The 16,705-nt window shown below is 44.6% G+C and overlaps 4 protein-coding genes across 4 annotated transcripts; 2 read left to right on the forward strand and 2 right to left on the reverse strand.

The window, feature by feature from the left end:
- Nucleotides 1-4,079: 4,079 nt before the first annotated feature.
- LAJ45_07675 (uncharacterized protein) lies at nt 4,080-5,038 on the forward strand (the record flags this gene model as incomplete). Its single annotated transcript, XM_046117231.1, has 3 exons — nt 4,080-4,542; nt 4,593-4,916; nt 5,016-5,038. The coding sequence occupies 3 exons, from the start codon at nt 4,080-4,082 to the stop codon at nt 5,036-5,038; spliced, it is 810 nt and encodes a 269-aa protein (XP_045969527.1).
- Nucleotides 5,039-9,745: 4,707 nt separating this feature from the next.
- On the reverse strand, nt 9,746-11,095 carry LAJ45_07676 (uncharacterized protein; the record flags this gene model as incomplete). The annotated part of the gene is made up of 4 exons (XM_046117232.1): nt 9,746-10,416; nt 10,468-10,702; nt 10,762-10,888; nt 10,947-11,095. The coding sequence occupies 4 exons, from the start codon at nt 11,093-11,095 to the stop codon at nt 9,746-9,748; spliced, it is 1,182 nt and encodes a 393-aa protein (XP_045969528.1).
- A 2,382-nt stretch (nt 11,096-13,477) lies between these two features.
- Nucleotides 13,478-14,799, forward strand: LAJ45_07677 (uncharacterized protein; the record flags this gene model as incomplete). Its single annotated transcript, XM_046117233.1, has 9 exons — nt 13,478-13,489; nt 13,548-13,620; nt 13,696-13,787; nt 13,841-13,850; nt 13,951-13,963; nt 14,284-14,319; nt 14,376-14,548; nt 14,683-14,698; nt 14,781-14,799. The coding sequence occupies 9 exons, from the start codon at nt 13,478-13,480 to the stop codon at nt 14,797-14,799; spliced, it is 444 nt and encodes a 147-aa protein (XP_045969529.1).
- A 266-nt stretch (nt 14,800-15,065) lies between these two features.
- Nucleotides 15,066-16,337, reverse strand: LAJ45_07678 (uncharacterized protein; the record flags this gene model as incomplete). Its single annotated transcript, XM_046117234.1, has 3 exons — nt 15,066-15,715; nt 15,808-16,086; nt 16,163-16,337. The coding sequence occupies 3 exons, from the start codon at nt 16,335-16,337 to the stop codon at nt 15,066-15,068; spliced, it is 1,104 nt and encodes a 367-aa protein (XP_045969530.1).
- Nucleotides 16,338-16,705: the final 368 nt, after the last annotated feature.

A 16,705-nucleotide genomic window follows, 5' to 3' on the forward strand; every position in this document is an offset into this window, starting at 1 on the left:
GGGGTACCCCAGAGCTCATATATTCACGGAAGTGCTTGCTTGGAAATCCCGTCAGCTTGGGTATCAACGCTTCTCCAGTGTTAGAGTGCCCGTAATTACATGTACCTGTAGTTATCTTGTTCTGCCCGAAAACCTGTCAGAGCTGGGAATACCTGGAGGTTGATGATAGCTTGAAAATTAAACTTCATATCCGGACTGCTCCACAGTCGTTACTCCTCGTGCATGGTCCATCCACTTCCTCATCAGTCTTCCCTCTTACCCAGACAGTGATAATAGGATGTGCTCGTATCCGCCCAGGTACCATCTTGCCTCAGAAAGCGGGCTCAGATCACATCGTGTTTCACGGCCCAACCTCAATTCTATCATCGACCGCATCTGTTTCTCTGTGGACCTCTGCTCTACGCGTTCATGCTTCCTGTTCACATGCGGGGCTAGCGCTGTGTTTCTTAGCCACCAATCTTGCGCTGCGGTGACCTTACACCTTAACCTGGTCCATGAAAAAAAAAAAAAAAAAAAAAAAAAAACCGTTAAGCTCTCCGCTACTAGCTCACAAAAAGACTAATAATCATTAACACACCTCGAGACTCCAATTGAGTTTCGGGCATAGGTATTCATGGTGAATACGCCCCTACATTGTTCTTACCGCACAATAACGCTTATTTATCAGAAATTACTCTGTCTCTCCCCCCGCTCAAAAGGCTGGGACAATGGATTAGGTTAATCATCACCCATACTGGTACCTTTGACGTTAGGGGATCCTCAGCTGCTCTGAACTTGACAATTTTCACCAGCTCAGCAGGTCAGGACATTAGAGTACACATATCAGCTCGAGTACCTGCAGACATTTCAACGAATAATTTCCACTACAAGTAACGTTACCCCTGGGTGCGTTTTAATCACATCTTGCCGTCCCGTCTGAAAAAGGCTTGACACAGGCGGTCTCGTGATATATTCTTTTTTTGTTTCTGCAGATCGAGCTAATCCCTGGTATATCGGGTTGCATCCCAAAGAAAATAAAGTACCGCAGGAGTACGGTGGTGTTTAAAACTCGATATCTAGGCTAGAATCAAGCAGACGTTATTCGTGGTCTATTGAGACCATTTTCCAGCACACATAACCTCGCACGTACCCTTTTCGATATATATCTCCTGGCCATTGAGTTGAAAGATTAAATCTCTCGAGAAAAAATGATTTTCAAAATCTACAGCACCATGTAGCCTTAAGCACGTCACATACCTATCCATGCCGAGAAAAGCTGGCGGAAAACGTGGCACCGGACTGTTACAAAAGGGAATATTAATATGCATAAATTTTCGGACCGCACCCGGACAGCTGGCTGGCAGAACTATTACTCTAGTCGGTCCACTCAAGTACAGGGTCACGAGAAGTAAGGGCCAAAGCTTTGAAACAATAGATTTAAGTCAGATCTATTGATTCTGCCCAGCATAGAGTAAATGGTAGCCAATAATTATACTAAGTATAACATAAATTCTTTACAGAACTACATGTATGTACTTATGGTAGCCAATAGGTCCCAACGATCGTTATCGATAACTTATTCTAGGCACTATAAGCCGTTTTAGTTATGGACAGTGAAACCCAGACCAGGTAATAAACATGCACATCTAGTTATACATCTCTATCAATTATTACTGGCTGCCGAGTGTAATACACTACCATATTGAGAGTTAAATCTTGAGCTTTGGGAATAGAGAGTTTAGCACCAGTACTCTATCTTGCATACATACCACAGAATACATATAATGTAGAGCAGATGCTAGGCAGCGCAGCGAAACCACAAGGTAATAGCAATATGGCTAGGTCTATTTTGAGAAAATATATTGATCACGACCGCGGACACTCTTTTTGATGCGGTCCCGGGATACATATATTATATTGATCATGAAGGATCGTGCATGGCAATACTATAATATTATATAGGCCTGCAGCTGGAAGGATATTTAGAATTTTGATGCTCACTGGGATCAAATCATATGTAAGCAATATCTTTTGGCTGAAATATACCGTCCGCCCTATTATCACGAATTCTAACATGTTGGATATACGGTTATGCCTGATAATAGCACCCAAAAGAAGCTGCACAACTATACGAAATATTTCTTAGTATTTCTATTTCAGAAGCCTACTAGCAATCCTTTTTCTTCTAAGAATTGACCACATACATGATACATACACACACAAGAGTCTCTAGCTATTCAAATCGATAATTTACACGGGGACCGGTTTTACTCAAGAAAGGGTTCTTTTTCTAGAGTAGGAACTAGAAAGAACAGACAGCAGGCTGAGAATGAAGCCTCATATACATCAAGCCCATCATCCCAATCGAAACACGGATCTTACTATATTTCAAGTGTCCAAATTTAAAGAAAACATTAATTTTACTCTCTCCAAGTTCTACCCTTGCGATATTTCCAATTGATGTACCGCGTGAGCGGGATTATCAACTGTTGTTATACCCGAACAATATGTATCTACAACTAACATCTCTTATGGTAACAAAACCATCTTAACCCCGCATCTGAAGGCTGTGCGAGGTCAGTAAACCCCGTGGCTATTTCAAATCAATGTCAAACTAACCCTAACCCAACCGCAGGTTTCAGGTAAATTCACCGAATAAGCGAGCGGGTGAGGGAGGAGGCGTGCCGAAATACCGGCGGGTGAATTCACGAAATGGACGGTTAGTAAACAGAAAACTTGTGGTTGTAGCTTGAATTGGAGAGATTTGAGATAACGTTCAATCAGCACTGATATCTCTTTAATCAGCTTCTAAAGCTTATTTGGTTAAGATTTGACACTATTGACTGGGGGCTGCGGTGTTTTGATTAGGCTCCGTTTTGAGACGACAGGATATTTACGTGGGTGTGTAAAGTATACTTTATACGAAAAGTGCTAGATAGAAGCTTCGAAGAGTACTAGTACCAGTATCTACATTCATGCAGCACTATGGAAGTCCCCAAATAATATTATTAAAATGGCCATGAGCTCAACAAATCCCCGTTATTCTACGCTCACAATCACATCTTGCACTCCGAGAGCAATACTGATTAGGATGTACACAATGTATGTAAATACTGACCGTGACCGCGCTTGAGCTGACACCAAACAGTTTTGAGGTACCGGTAGCTACAAATATGTATCTAACTGGTTGTGGGGCTCAGGCACCTCTATGTAGCTACCAATTGAACGTCTGCAAATCTCTGAGGTACTCCAAACACACTCAGAGATATTTAAGGATACACTTCACTTTTAGAGTACGGTAATTGTAGCCGCAAATAGCTCGTAACCTTCCCCGCGTGGCTTCAGCTGTGGCACAAACGCACCGGAGTGACCCTTACGCCACACTCGCTTACGTCGTCACCCCACATGCATCACTCATCATCTCGAGCAACTAGCTGGGGTAAGCAATTACATAGTGAGCTACCTACGGCAGCAACGGATATCACTCACCCCCAAGGCCCTCATCTCTTCGACCTCAACTCTACCTACACCCCTCGGACCCTATCACAGCCTGAGAAACCCCTTTGAACTCTCCACCAAACCCTATATTCAGAGAAATATAAACAATGTCACAAAATCCCCGGCATTCCGGCATTCTATACACACCAGCGGATGATCATCCAGCATCAGCAGTACCAACAGCAGCACCTCCAGTACCCCGCTGGACTCATCCACGGAGGTCACGTCCTGCCTCAGTCGCATCACACCCTAAACCGAAGAGAACTGTAATCGAAAACGCGAAGCGGCGGGTGGTAAAACTACAGAGATGGGCAAGAAAGAGAGTGAGGAAGTTGACATTACAGCAGAAGATATTAGGGTCATTGCTGGTGCTATTTGTGAGCGTGAGTGCGATTTTGATGCTGGTATTTCATTCGCAGATTTTACATGCTATGCTACCCATTGCTAGGAAGCTTAGGTGAGCTTCCCCCCCCCCCCCCCCCCCCCCTTGGAGCTCTGTTCTTGTTGCTCCCGTTTTGAGTTAGTGTGAGGGTGAGGGTCAAAGAGCTGACGGACGGACGATCTTTAGACAAATGCGAGCCGGGTGGTTATTGATTTTTACAATGTGCTACATTTCAGCATTCCCGCCCATGATCGGTTACTCGACCTCGGTCACTCTCGCCGGCTTCATCTATGGCTTCCCTAATGGCTGGTTCATAGTCGCCGCAGCCACAATTCTTGGGGCAACCTCTGCATTTATAGCCTGTCGCCAGTTCTTCCAGAACTTTTCGAAAAGGATGGTCGCTACTGATAAACGTTTTGCGGCACTAAGTCTCACGCTAAAGCATGATGGAATTAAACTATTGTGTATGATCAGACTGTGTCCACTGCCTTACAGTATCGGGAACGGTGCGATGAGCACTTTCCCTACGGTCACGCCATGGGCGTTTATGCTGGCCACTGCATGTGCGACGCCGAAGCTTATGATTCACGTCTTCATTGGCGAGAGGCTAGCAAGGCTAGCAGAGGCAGACCAGAAGATGGACACCAAGACAAAATTACTCAATTACTCCAGCATCATTGGAGGTAAGTGCCACCCTAAACATTAAAATTCCCATAATTAATTATCGTCACAGGTATACTTCTCGGAGTCCTCACGGGATGGTTAATCTATAAACGTACGATAAAGCGTGCCAATCAGCTTGAAGCTGAGGAGCGCGCTCGCATGCGTGGCACAATGGTCTCCCCATCCGGCCGCACGCCATCATCAGCCCAATTCACCGATGATGAATCTCTAGATCCCCATGCTGCTACAGCAGCAGGCTTAGTAGCTGGCCTTGTCGAGGGCGACGAACTGGAGCAGGCTGGGATCTTTAGTGACGTTTCTTCGAGCGAGGATGATGGAGAAAGTGATGATCTTCTGGGCAGTAGTGAGGAGGAAGCAGGTGATACGGGATACGGTATGGAAGACAGTGTGGAACTTGAGAGGAGCGGGAGAGAGGGGCGGGGCGCTATTGCGCTACCATAAACGTAAGCTGACATAACAGTGTGTGTGACAGAGGCAGGGAAGGAAGATATTTAATTAACCTAACCTAAAATCTCATTCGGCTCATGGATCAGTTGGCGACGTAGAAATGTTCTGCGCATTTAGAGATGATGGATCTTTTTTTCTTTTTTTTTTTGGAACTGTGAGGACTCCGTTCGGTTCTATATCCCTTCCCCCCCTTTTTTCTTTTTTTTCTTGGCTACATATTGGCTATTGGTGCTGGTTCTCATTTTTTTTCCTTGGGTTGGTGGGGGTTTATTTTGTCTTGTCGTCCTGTTCGGTCCGTTCGGTTTGGTTTTGTGCTTTGGGGTATTGATGATTAGACGTCTGGCCGAGTGAGGTAAATATACTGTTTATATATATACATTATACATAACTACATGTACTTTACCGGATTCTACCCTGCCTCTTCCTATTACCTTGTGCTGTGCTTTACGTGATCCTGGCCTCGTTGAGGTGTCGAGTGATATGGTGTGATGACAATATCACTGACATGCTTCATTGAAGTTTCAGCGACTTGGATTTCTTTCATTCTTGTCAATGGTTGGCACGTTTACTGCAGTTTCTCCTACACTGAGTCATATCGATAGAATAAAATGTAACGAATCAAAATAACAGTACGACACCAAGAAAAAAAGGAAACACTACAATTACAGGAGTCTGGTTTTACTTCTGAGGTCGATTGTGTATCTGATCGTACATGTATGCAAGCACTTTTCTAATACATGTACGCTATAGCTAACAAGATTATCGGGATCAAGAAAAAGCCTAGAGCTCCCTTAATGTTCCCGGCCACCCGTTGATTGGTATATACATGTATACAAGTAGTTTCCAGCCTTCGGCCGGTACTATATGTGTATCAATCAGTCCAATATACAGGCAAGCCCCTTTGCGGCTTATTTCCTCTATTTGCCTGTCAGTCGGGGCTCTCAGGCCGCTGCGCGGCCCTCGACCCCTCCTGGCAGGCAAAGTCCATCACTATATCTAGATCTGCTCTGGTCGATATTTGCCTTTTCTGATATCCCCTATATATCAGCAGTTCAAGCTGCAAGTATATCCCTTTAATAGCCACCAAGTTGCTAAAATCGAACTACTAATCGATTTCCAGAACCAGTAGAAAACATGTTAACAACCTAACACCACTCAGTACGATTAATACCCTATGTTAATATCCAACACAACATGTTTCAAGTGAAACAAAACCTCTCTCAATGAGCCAATCAGAAGACTATAAAAGTACATTGCATATGCAGGTTATAATTATATACTTATTAGATATGTGATGTAATGTGATAACATAGGATATTAGGGTCCTAGGGTTTTTTTCTCTTCCTTTTCTTACTTAGTTTTCTTCATTACGTATGTACAGCTAATATCATATCATACATGCCCGTTAGCCTGGTAAAAGCGAAAGCATTTCTCTGTGCTGTGGTGGTAATGGCTGGTGTCTGTACGTAATGGTGTTCCTGGAGCTCCTTCAGCATAAGGTTCTAGCTGAGTCATTGGAGAAAGGGCGATGCGTACGCCGTAAGGTACACGGTTATTTGTCTTCCCTCTTTTTTCTTTTTTTTTCTTTTGAAAAAGCAAATTGGGGCCCGGTAGGATTTCTTATTCATTTGATGGACATCATGCATCAAGAAAATAGTTGTAGTTTTGCTTGGGTTCGCGAATATCATGTCTACTAGTCGAACGTGAGCTCTAAGTACTTTACTCGTAAGTACATGTAGCCACTGCTATATACATATAGATACATGTAGAGTAGCTATGTGATTTAATTGTGTTTAAATTTATGATGTACTTTATTTTAGTAATACACATGCACGCCAGTCGAATGTTTCATCTAACCCTAAATTATAAATTACTTCCAATCCAATGGATTTGCTTCGTACGCTAGTACTGGGATGCACCCTGGCTATCCATATACTCTAGTAGCTCCATAAAGAAGCAGGTACAGCTGCAGCTGAACTAGCTAGAGGCGTCTGATTTGTCACAAAAGTAGAGAGCATCTCCGCGACTAGTGTGATCAACGCAGTATTGCATACCATGCGTGGAAATCTCCACGGGAAGAACCACTGACCAAGAGAGAGAAGCTGAAACGCAGTCCCGCATTTCATTCGATCTGAAAAATATGATCAACTCTTACTCTACGAGGCAACTAGATATTTCCGGGTGGTAGATCCTCATGAAAGCACGGGCGCCACATATCGCTCCCCCGGGATTATGCAGATCAGTTTTGATATGGAATACCCTGAGATAAACGTCATGGGTGGAACCAATCAATAAATCGATTGATTAATCTCACCAAGGATCGGGCGGAGGACTACATATGTGCATTTACAGCTGCATCAGATATGTCAGATAGCTAAAATTTGCATAATTTCACACAGGGTAGAAAATTGATTTTACAGCAAGAAAAGTAAAATTCCCAGAGAGAATCTAGTATAGAATAGCAAGGGATCCAGGGTACTGAGTTTCGGCATGCATGACGAGTTGCGACTGTATTTGGACCTTTGGGGTACGCTGTATTGTAGCCGATCGATTGCAGGAAAGTGAGCAGCTATACCAAAGGTCTTGGCAGTTAGAGCTCGATCGTGAGTTAGCTGATGCCCCTCCTAGGGTTCACCGTGGTACTTGTGTTTAAAGTAGGTTCGAAGGTGGGTAGAATCAGAACATATCAAATAGCAAATGTAAGTATATCACAGTCTCCAAAACGTGGGGTAAGACAAATAACCCTCGGCTATTGAAACAAAGGGACTGATCTACTCGGGGCAGGCAAGAAGAACCTGAAAATGCAAGCTGCAAGCAGGGGCTCAATTTTGTGTAGCTTTTTTCCAGCCGCGAACCAGAGGTCGTTACATAAGAAAATAATTTTCAGGTTCTTCTTGCCTGCCCGAGTAGATATTACCCAAAAACAAGGTTTGGTTGGTATATTGTGCCACCAGTAATTACGTACAAAACATCGAGTGAGGGTCGAGTGATTTTATATGACTAAATCTCTGCAGTCAGTCTCGAAACGGATATATACCTACGTCCAACTGGTAATATACAATATACATAGTCATCTATGGCAATATACATATTATACTATGAGTAAAATTATATATACAGACCTATAACGTGGAGCTGCGCCAATCACATGCCGGCTCATTAATCTCGATCTCGCATGGCTTGCATTTACCCATCCGAGGTTAACATTTCCTTATGTGCATTGAAATAAGGCACACAAGATATGTACATGTATGTACCTACATGTAGCTACTACTCTAGTATCAACGCCTATCCTTTTTGCCTTACCCTCAGAAATGTGGATTTTGAGAATGTGTTTGGGTATCCAGGATCCTCCGGATTACCCCTACTACCCAGGATTCCTTGCACGTCTGCAACGCCGGCGATTTAATAGGGTATGTAGGTACATACTATAAAATATTAATATTATGCATACACGTATCTGTTATCCATAGTTATATATATAGCGATGCATCGATGCGTCAACCGTTAACTGATTTACAAATACTAGGGGTACTTGGCCATGGGGCTTAGAGCGCGGTATATGTAGGCGGTATATGGAGGTAGTACGTACCTAGATGTAGACACACGAGACTGGTTGCATATATACTATATACACGTCGCGTGGCAGGTACATACACTTATGTATTGTCGGGTATCAAAATAACCGATCACTGGCACCCTCGTGAGACTCATAGCAACCAAAACCGACCTGCGAAGAAACCTCACATCGAGACTTTCAAGGTCAGAAGGGTAATTCCATTCCCCTCAAGCACCTAACTCCGTTTAGGAGACTTAAAATTACTCAATTGCTCTCCTGGTTGTTGAGTTATTCTGACCTGAAGTGGTTTCGACGTTGTCGTGAGGTGATCGGTTATTTTTGATACCCGACAATACCTACTACGGAATAGAGAGTAGAGTAGAGGATTCTAGTTACATGATCTAGTGTGTGTGTGTATTGCATGAAGCATCGCATACGAAATAACTGGGGAGCATACCAGTTTCAACCAGACACATATACCTACATATCTACCTACTCAGTATTATATTATGGGGCTGAAATGTGGGCTTACGATCTACGACGCCTTAAAGATTTGTGAATCTCTCCGGCCCCCGGAAAATCTCCCAGGTCTTCCGGAGACAACGAGTCACATTTGTTAACGGTGGTGGAATAATTAACTAAACGCAAAATTTTCGCAGGGCAGGTAATGGTAATATCTAGTTGGTCATGTGGACTCTGAAGGCTGTTCAATCGAATATATTCGCGAATAGAAACGTACCATCTCTCGGAGGACAGGTGTATGTAGAACGTCATGCTGCAGTCTATGGAAGGTGCACTTTACTTGAACGTGTGAATAATCAGCAATAGTTGCCGGTATATTATTGAATCACGACGACGCTATAGCTCTAGGAGAATAGCAGCTACATATATTCGCAAGCCGCTCTGATATCTAAAAGCCGAGTTCGCTATAAACTCGAAAATGAGATATCGATTTTCAGGGTCAAAAAATTTCAGAATCAGTCCACTAAACGCCAGGTAGATTCATAAAAGGATAATGTGATGACATGAGAGACCAGAAAAAAATTGTTGAAGCTGAGATAATATATGAACTCCCCATTCCGATGATTCCTGTGCCTGACTAGAAGATATTATCTCCAGATATGAGGGGAAAAAAAAGAAAGAAAAAAAAAAGGAGAAAAAAAGTAGGTAGTGCGTAGCCAGAACTTAGGTGCTTCTTAGCCCGAATGTAGGCAGCTAAAGGTGGCTTCAATCAAACTTCTGGGGCCTTTGACGTCTGCAGTCCCAGTCCAAAAGAATACGCCTCCTAACCCGTTCTCCTTCGCGTACTGGGCCTTCATCTTTGCAGTCTCTGGATTGTCGTATGTAATAAACCCTCCATCACCGCCTACACAAAAAGCAGCGCCCAAGGTCGAATCCACGTACTCCGTTGCTCCCGGTCTTGGCAAATCCTTGTATTCGAATGTTCCCTCTTCGCCCGCAGATCCAGAAAACTTTTGGCCAATGTTATGGCAGCCCAGAAATGAACGGCCATATGCGGGAATGCCCATGAGAATTTTTGCAGCTGGTACGGACTTTGACCTAAGATAAGAGATGGCGGAATGAGCGGAAAGCTTAGCCGCATCACAATGGGCACGCCGTGGTGAGAAGAGCTGGGCTTGGTGACCCGATGAGGGGACCCAAGGTCCTGAAAAATCATATGACATCAAATTGATAAAATCAAGATAGTGATGAGCAATCGAAAGATCAATGTTTTGAAGAGCCCATTCACCAGCTGGTAGCGCCGATGTCAAGATGTATTGTGGCGCGGGAAGCCAGCGACGGATAGATTCGAGAAGGGAGATGTAATCTCGGCCTTGTTTAAGATCGGCCGGATGCTCCCAGTCAACTGTTCTAAAATGTTAGCCCATAAAGGAGAAAGTCAAAAGTGAGCACCTACTGTCTATTCCGTCTAAACCGTACTCTACAACCAGTTCCCTCGCTGTTGAGGCAAACTTCTCACGAGCTTCTTGCCTTGCTGCTACGGCAGCAAAGTTGTCACTTCCTTTCCCCCCTCCTCCAATTGAAAGAATGACCTTCAGATGCCCATGTTTTGCCTTCAGCTCCTGGAAAGACCTCAAACACCCCTTGGTCCCGTCGACATCGATTTGTGAATCTGCCCATTCGTCACTCAGCTACAGCCAATCAGCAACTCAAACTTGCAATGGATCCCACACCATTTGACTAGTCATACATAAACAGTTCCACACGGCTTTACCCAAGCGAAGGAGTAGAAGACATGTGAGATCAACCCCAATGTTAAGGAACTTGGAGGTTCATTTTTATAGATGCGCCAATTTGGGTAGTAAACTCCATTTGCACTATCCAATTTCGTTAGAATAAACCTCCCACGGCATCGACGCACAGGTTTTCGCTCACTATATCCGCAATGGTTCCGGCGTATGGTGTGGATGAATATGCCCACCCAGGTGGTCACCTAGATGGGCTAGATGGCTCTTTAGAAAGTTGCGGGGATGAGTGTACCATGGTATCGGCGGTGGGACTTGGTCACCAGGGTTCTGGGACATTTTTCTCGTTGGGTACAAGTGCGTGGGGGAGGAGAGCGAGTTGTAAAAGCGCCTTCAAAAAGGATCTCAGATAGAAATACGTGAATTGGGATGATAGCACAGGGATGAGTCGGTTCTTATATACTAGATATTTGGGCTGCTAGTCTGCCCCCCCCCCCCCCCCCCAATTCCTTAGCCTCTAGGGCAAGTGAAGCTCAAGGATCAGGAAGGAAGAAAAAAAAAAGGAAAACGAAATAAGAAAATCCTCACGCCACCGGTACATATATGTAGTTCCTTTTTCTCTTTCCGTTGCACTTGATCCTGCCTTCTATGGTGCGGAATTGCTCTTTTCCCGGTGGCTCTTTTTCAGTCGGGGTTCGGTGGAGAGAGCACACTTCGCCTCGATGACGACGGAGGTGTTCCTGCACGAATCAGTTGAGATGAAGATCCCAGGAGTTCTGTGGACCCTGGCTGACTACGGAGGGCAGGGTAGCGTACGGAGGGCGAATATGACACTTCACGATTTCAGAAGAAATGATCAGCGTGTGGGGAAAAAGTGGCGATACCTTGAGCAGCAGCCAGGACGAGTAATGACGATTCGTCATGATCCAAACAAAATGGATATACTGGTTTACAACTTCCATATTTTGCATCTGACTTGTCGTTTCAATTCATCTCATCCGTCCGACCTAGCTCACAAACGCTGCATCATGTGTCGCAAAAAAAGGTGCGGATATGTATGTGAATGCATATGGAGAGTACACCTATCCTAGAGTAGAGTAGAGGAGGGGAGCACTCTAGATACATACGCTTCCACCGCGAAGATCGCATGGGTTCAGCTTCCCCACAGCAAGAGGTTATCTTGTCTTGCCTTGCCTTTCCTCATCTTCGATGATGCCTGGCGACTGGTGCTTGGAGCTAACGTGTCTTGTAGGGTGCTAACTAGAGTATAGATGTGCGTGAGCCCTCCCCCTCCCCCGACGCATAACAAAACTTTCGTATCATAAACAACAAAGTCAGAGGGTGTGCTCTGTCCGTTACACCTGCTGTTGTTGCTCGTGACGCCTGCTTTGGGGACTTGGTGTAGGTATGTAGGTACGATACGAAAAGGCAGCAGCTACCACCTGTGTGTGAGCTGGAAGAGGAGACCAGTGCCGATATGTAACCGTTGGCGACAAGCCAACCGACAAACTGCTGGCGGGTATGTGCTACCTATTCCAGAAACCATGTGTTAGGCTCAATATTGGTTTGCATGATCTAACAGACATGTGTAAACAGGTAGGTATGGTAATAAGAACCAACCATGAGCTGGGGTCTTCTTTAACGACCTCCAGAATCTACTCTATGCCTTGGCTGCAGAAATCCAGATCGATCTGTTGGTGCGAAAATTCGAGAGAGGTTACTACAGAGAAGCGGACATGGGCTACGAAAAGTATGAATGAGAGAGGTTGAAGATGATAGGACCGAACCGCTACCTGTGCATATAGTGCAATGGCCATCGACCCCTGGATGATCTGCGCTTCCAGGCGCACTGACGCCTGCTAGCCGGAGACCCTCCAGATTTATGCCGGTGAGGTCAACGTCAAGTCACCCCAGACGGGCGCAGCTAGACTGCAAACTTTGAAATCTTGAGATTTTACAAATCCCGTCAATTGCATCAATAGGACGGATAGTATTTAAAAAATAATATTCACTTCATTTGGGTGATTAAAGCACGCGTATAACGAAACATAGACTACTCAAGTTATTGGTCGATTGGTCGACATACACACATGCAGGATTCGGAGTTGCCTTGCGGAAGGTACATACATAGTTCAATTCTTTGTGTAATTTTCAACCACTGACAAAAAAGAATCTTAGCCAAAAGACAACTTCCTTCTCCTGGACACCTATCAGTCACCTACATGTATCAATCAATTTCAGTGCGTCCCTGGGAAAATCTACAAATAGAGTCTGACAGGACGCACGGCTTACAGCTGTGCTTTACTGAACACATTTATTTAACAGACTTTTTAGTGCTTGTGTATGAGTGTTCATCCGGTTGAGGAATCCAGCAATTAGGACCCTACTTTTAGCTGTTCAGAAATTCTATTGACCTCTGATTCTCATAGCATGAGGGATTTGAACAGCTCACCAACCTTCATGAATTGAGCAGCGCCTGAGTGTTTTATTTTTGCTCATGAACAGCTCCTAGAAGCTGATATAAATACGCGAAATTCGGTAACATTCCACGGCTGAGTTCCGGGTTCATTTTGCCATCATACGCAAGACTCGCCGCTGGTGCGCATCCGCGCATCCGTTCACTCCCATAACCGCACAGTCATTGCCTGTTTGCTATCATTTTCCCGAGGAATTTCGGGGAGATAGCCGACACCAGAGACACTTTGGATACAAGCTCTCCATATGCTTCTTTTGGTAGTGCAGCGAGGAGCCCTTGAGTTTTAACTTAGGATATCACTAAAGTAAGGACTAGATCCGAGCAGCTATCCAGACCGCTACCAGCAAAGTAAACAGACTTCCTGATGTTCGCGCCCCCGCTGAAACTGGTAATTTCAAGACTATTACTGAAGTGTACTTTGTTGGTTAGCTGCACCAGATGTGACTACTAATTACGGTAGCAGTTCTAGATTTCGTGGACAATTTTGGCCATTCAGGTTTATGCAACATTTTGAGCATCCATCAAAGCGTCCTTAGGTGCGATAGGTCCGCGTATGTACACGCGTATTCGTGCGCGAACCTCGACACATGGTAATTAACTGTTGGAAGACGGGTAATGGTAAAGATGCACGTCACTGAGATTTTTGGGCACCGGTTTCATGGATGTCGTCTTTCAAAGTAATGAATGAGCATTTACTAGCAAATTGCTGATAGCCTAGGCTTGATCAATTTGTAAATTGATCGACGAGCGACTCTGAACCCTTGATGCGGCTTTCTAAATCATGGCGTCAACATTCATAAGAAATATATTTCTCTGTACGTTTTCGTACACCAGTCGCATGGGAGTCCCTTCAACCATCTCTACAGATTATATGGGGATTTGAAATCACTAATAGACGGCTTCCCGGACTCCCGGTTACGGTCGGGAACCGGCGTCCAGCTGAGATTTACAACGAAATCAGCGCTTCATGTCCCTGGTCGAACCAACTAGCGTGCAACTTCTGTGGACAGACTTAGGGCGGCAGATAATAATCAGTGTTGATATTATGCAGGGGGGTGGGGAAGAGCTTTGTCTTGTCCGTATTTAGGTACACTGCATGCTCCAGCACCGATGATGATGGTTAAGATATATTTTATTAGCTAGTCGTAACCATATCATAACTTCGCCTATCTCATTGGTACTAGGACGTTCAAATAAGCTTCTCCCGTTGATGCATGATTACTGGCAATATGCAATCCATGGGTCGAGTTCTTTCTCCTACATTATGATAAGAACTACATTTTGTGTACCGGGTTCGAGGAACGAATTTGCAACTGGTAAGTCTCCGAATCGATCTTTATCGATGACAATCGACGAAGAAAGAATGGTATTTATGATTTCGGTGATCAAATACCGTATAATCGTCACTTTTTAAGCAGCTGCCGATGCTTAAAACACTGCCAAGAAATAGGTACTTCTGAGAACATGTACGTCCGAGTGATTGACTATGACTTGATTATATTCAACTATGATTAGCTTAAGGCAATTCACTAGCTAACTGGGTATTAGTGCTACCCTCTATCTCTAAAGAGAGAATATCCCAACCGATAGAAAACAGCAATTAATTCTTCAATATTTGTGATCCAGCTAGCAAGGGAATCGTAGTTATCAAGGATCTGAATCTAGATATTCTAGCCCTAGAATAGTAGAAATTCTAACTTATCTCATCTAAGGACAATGGCGGTCGCCTCGGAGTCAACTAATACGAAGTTAAGAGAAATACCCTACATTATATTGCCACACTCCAACGTAAAGAAAGACATCTGAAAGTTCAACCAAAAACCTCTGGCAATCTCATAGTTCGTCGTGTAATGGCGATGCTCCTTGTGCCGTACCAAGTATGCTCTCAAACTGCAGCTTCCATAACTCTACTCCACTCCTATCAAGCATGAATCTATTGAACCCAATCGGGTCATAGATCTTGCTCTCCCAGACAGTCTCATTTGTCGTTGATGGGCCAGACTGCAAATCGTTCCTTCCAACATAGAATCCCGAGGCCGCAAAGTTCTCCTGGAAGCTCGACGACGTGAGCCATGAGATGAATAGCTTTGCGGATTCTGGCCGTTCAGTGGAAGCAAAGATGGCAGCGGTCTGCGCCCATGTCATGATCTGCTCGTCTTCGAGGAAGTACTCCTTGAGGTATGAAGTATTTGAGCCTGGTAGAGTGCCGAAGGCAATGCTGCGGGTCGAGTTCTTTCCTACAACGGCGCCGGGGGTGGCACTACCGCGGACCCATTGAACATCTTGAGTTGCCAAGGCCTCAAACCAGGACCATCCGTATTTGTTGATAATCAATGAGAAGAGATATGCAATGGCATCATCGTCGTTGGGATAGGTAAGTGCGAGTTTCCCTTTCCACGCAGGTAGTGTGAAATCGGCGAAGGAGGCAGGAAGGTCCGCCGATGAGATGAGGGCCGGGTTGTACACAACACTCCCGAAATAATCTATAATTTCCCAATTAGTATAAGGAATGTATTACGAAAGCTTCATAACAAAATTTTAAAAGCAATAAAATAATATATGACTAATTACTCACAGAAAAAGAGTGGTAGAAAGGCCGCGTTGGGGTCTTTAACGCTTGCCCACAGGCTTTCCCACGAGGCTGGTTTATAGGGCAACAATCGCCCTTGAGTCTTCCAGCGTGGGTAGTCATGCAGGGTCTGCAGCGCAGCAACATCACAAAAGGTCTCCCCACGTTGCCAGGAACGATCGATATTACTGTCGTGATATTTCGATAGGTCGACCGTAAGATTGAGCTCAATGTCGGGGAATGTCTGTGCCCAGGCAGTCCTGACAGAGTCGCCCTGATAGTCCTCTAAATTGTGGAGCAAGTTAGTACTAGTGTACTACTAAAATAATGGAAAAACATTTAATGAGCATCAGTTTAATACCATCACCACCCCAGCAAATCCTCAATGGCCCAGATTCTAGCTTTGCAGCTTCATAGATGTCGTCTAAGGACCTAGTGTCGATGTCCACATTCGAGCCCGGGAAGGAATTTGAACTGCCCAAGACGGTGCCTAGCAGCCCAAGTGTTGAAAGTAAATGGATAGTGCTTGTGTGCATTATAGATAGCGTTGGTTGGTTTATAGGAGGCTAGAAATGGAGATGTGTCTGACCGATGGGAGTGAGAAGTCCAAATCTCTTGGGAATGGCTATCTTTATATTCCAGTTTTCGATCTCTGAGCTATGTAGCTAGGACTGCGCCGTGGCCGGCTCTTGCTAGCGCCGTTAACCTTTTTACCGGCCGAAAGAGTGAATACATGTATCCATGCACGTGCGGTAACTACTTCATCTACTCTAATTGCAATGAACCAGGTTATTGGGCAGTGCGTGGGCCTAGCGCCATTACTATGCAAGCATTTCTTGTCGAAGTAACAATTTCTATAGGTCAATGGATTTCATCACATATCATTAGGAGTACTAGTTCTACT

Source organism: Morchella importuna, assembly GCF_003444635.1.
Source record: "Morchella importuna strain M04M26 chromosome Unknown Morimp01GS025, whole genome shotgun sequence".
Taxonomy (NCBI): Eukaryota; Fungi; Ascomycota; class Pezizomycetes; order Pezizales; family Morchellaceae; genus Morchella; species Morchella importuna.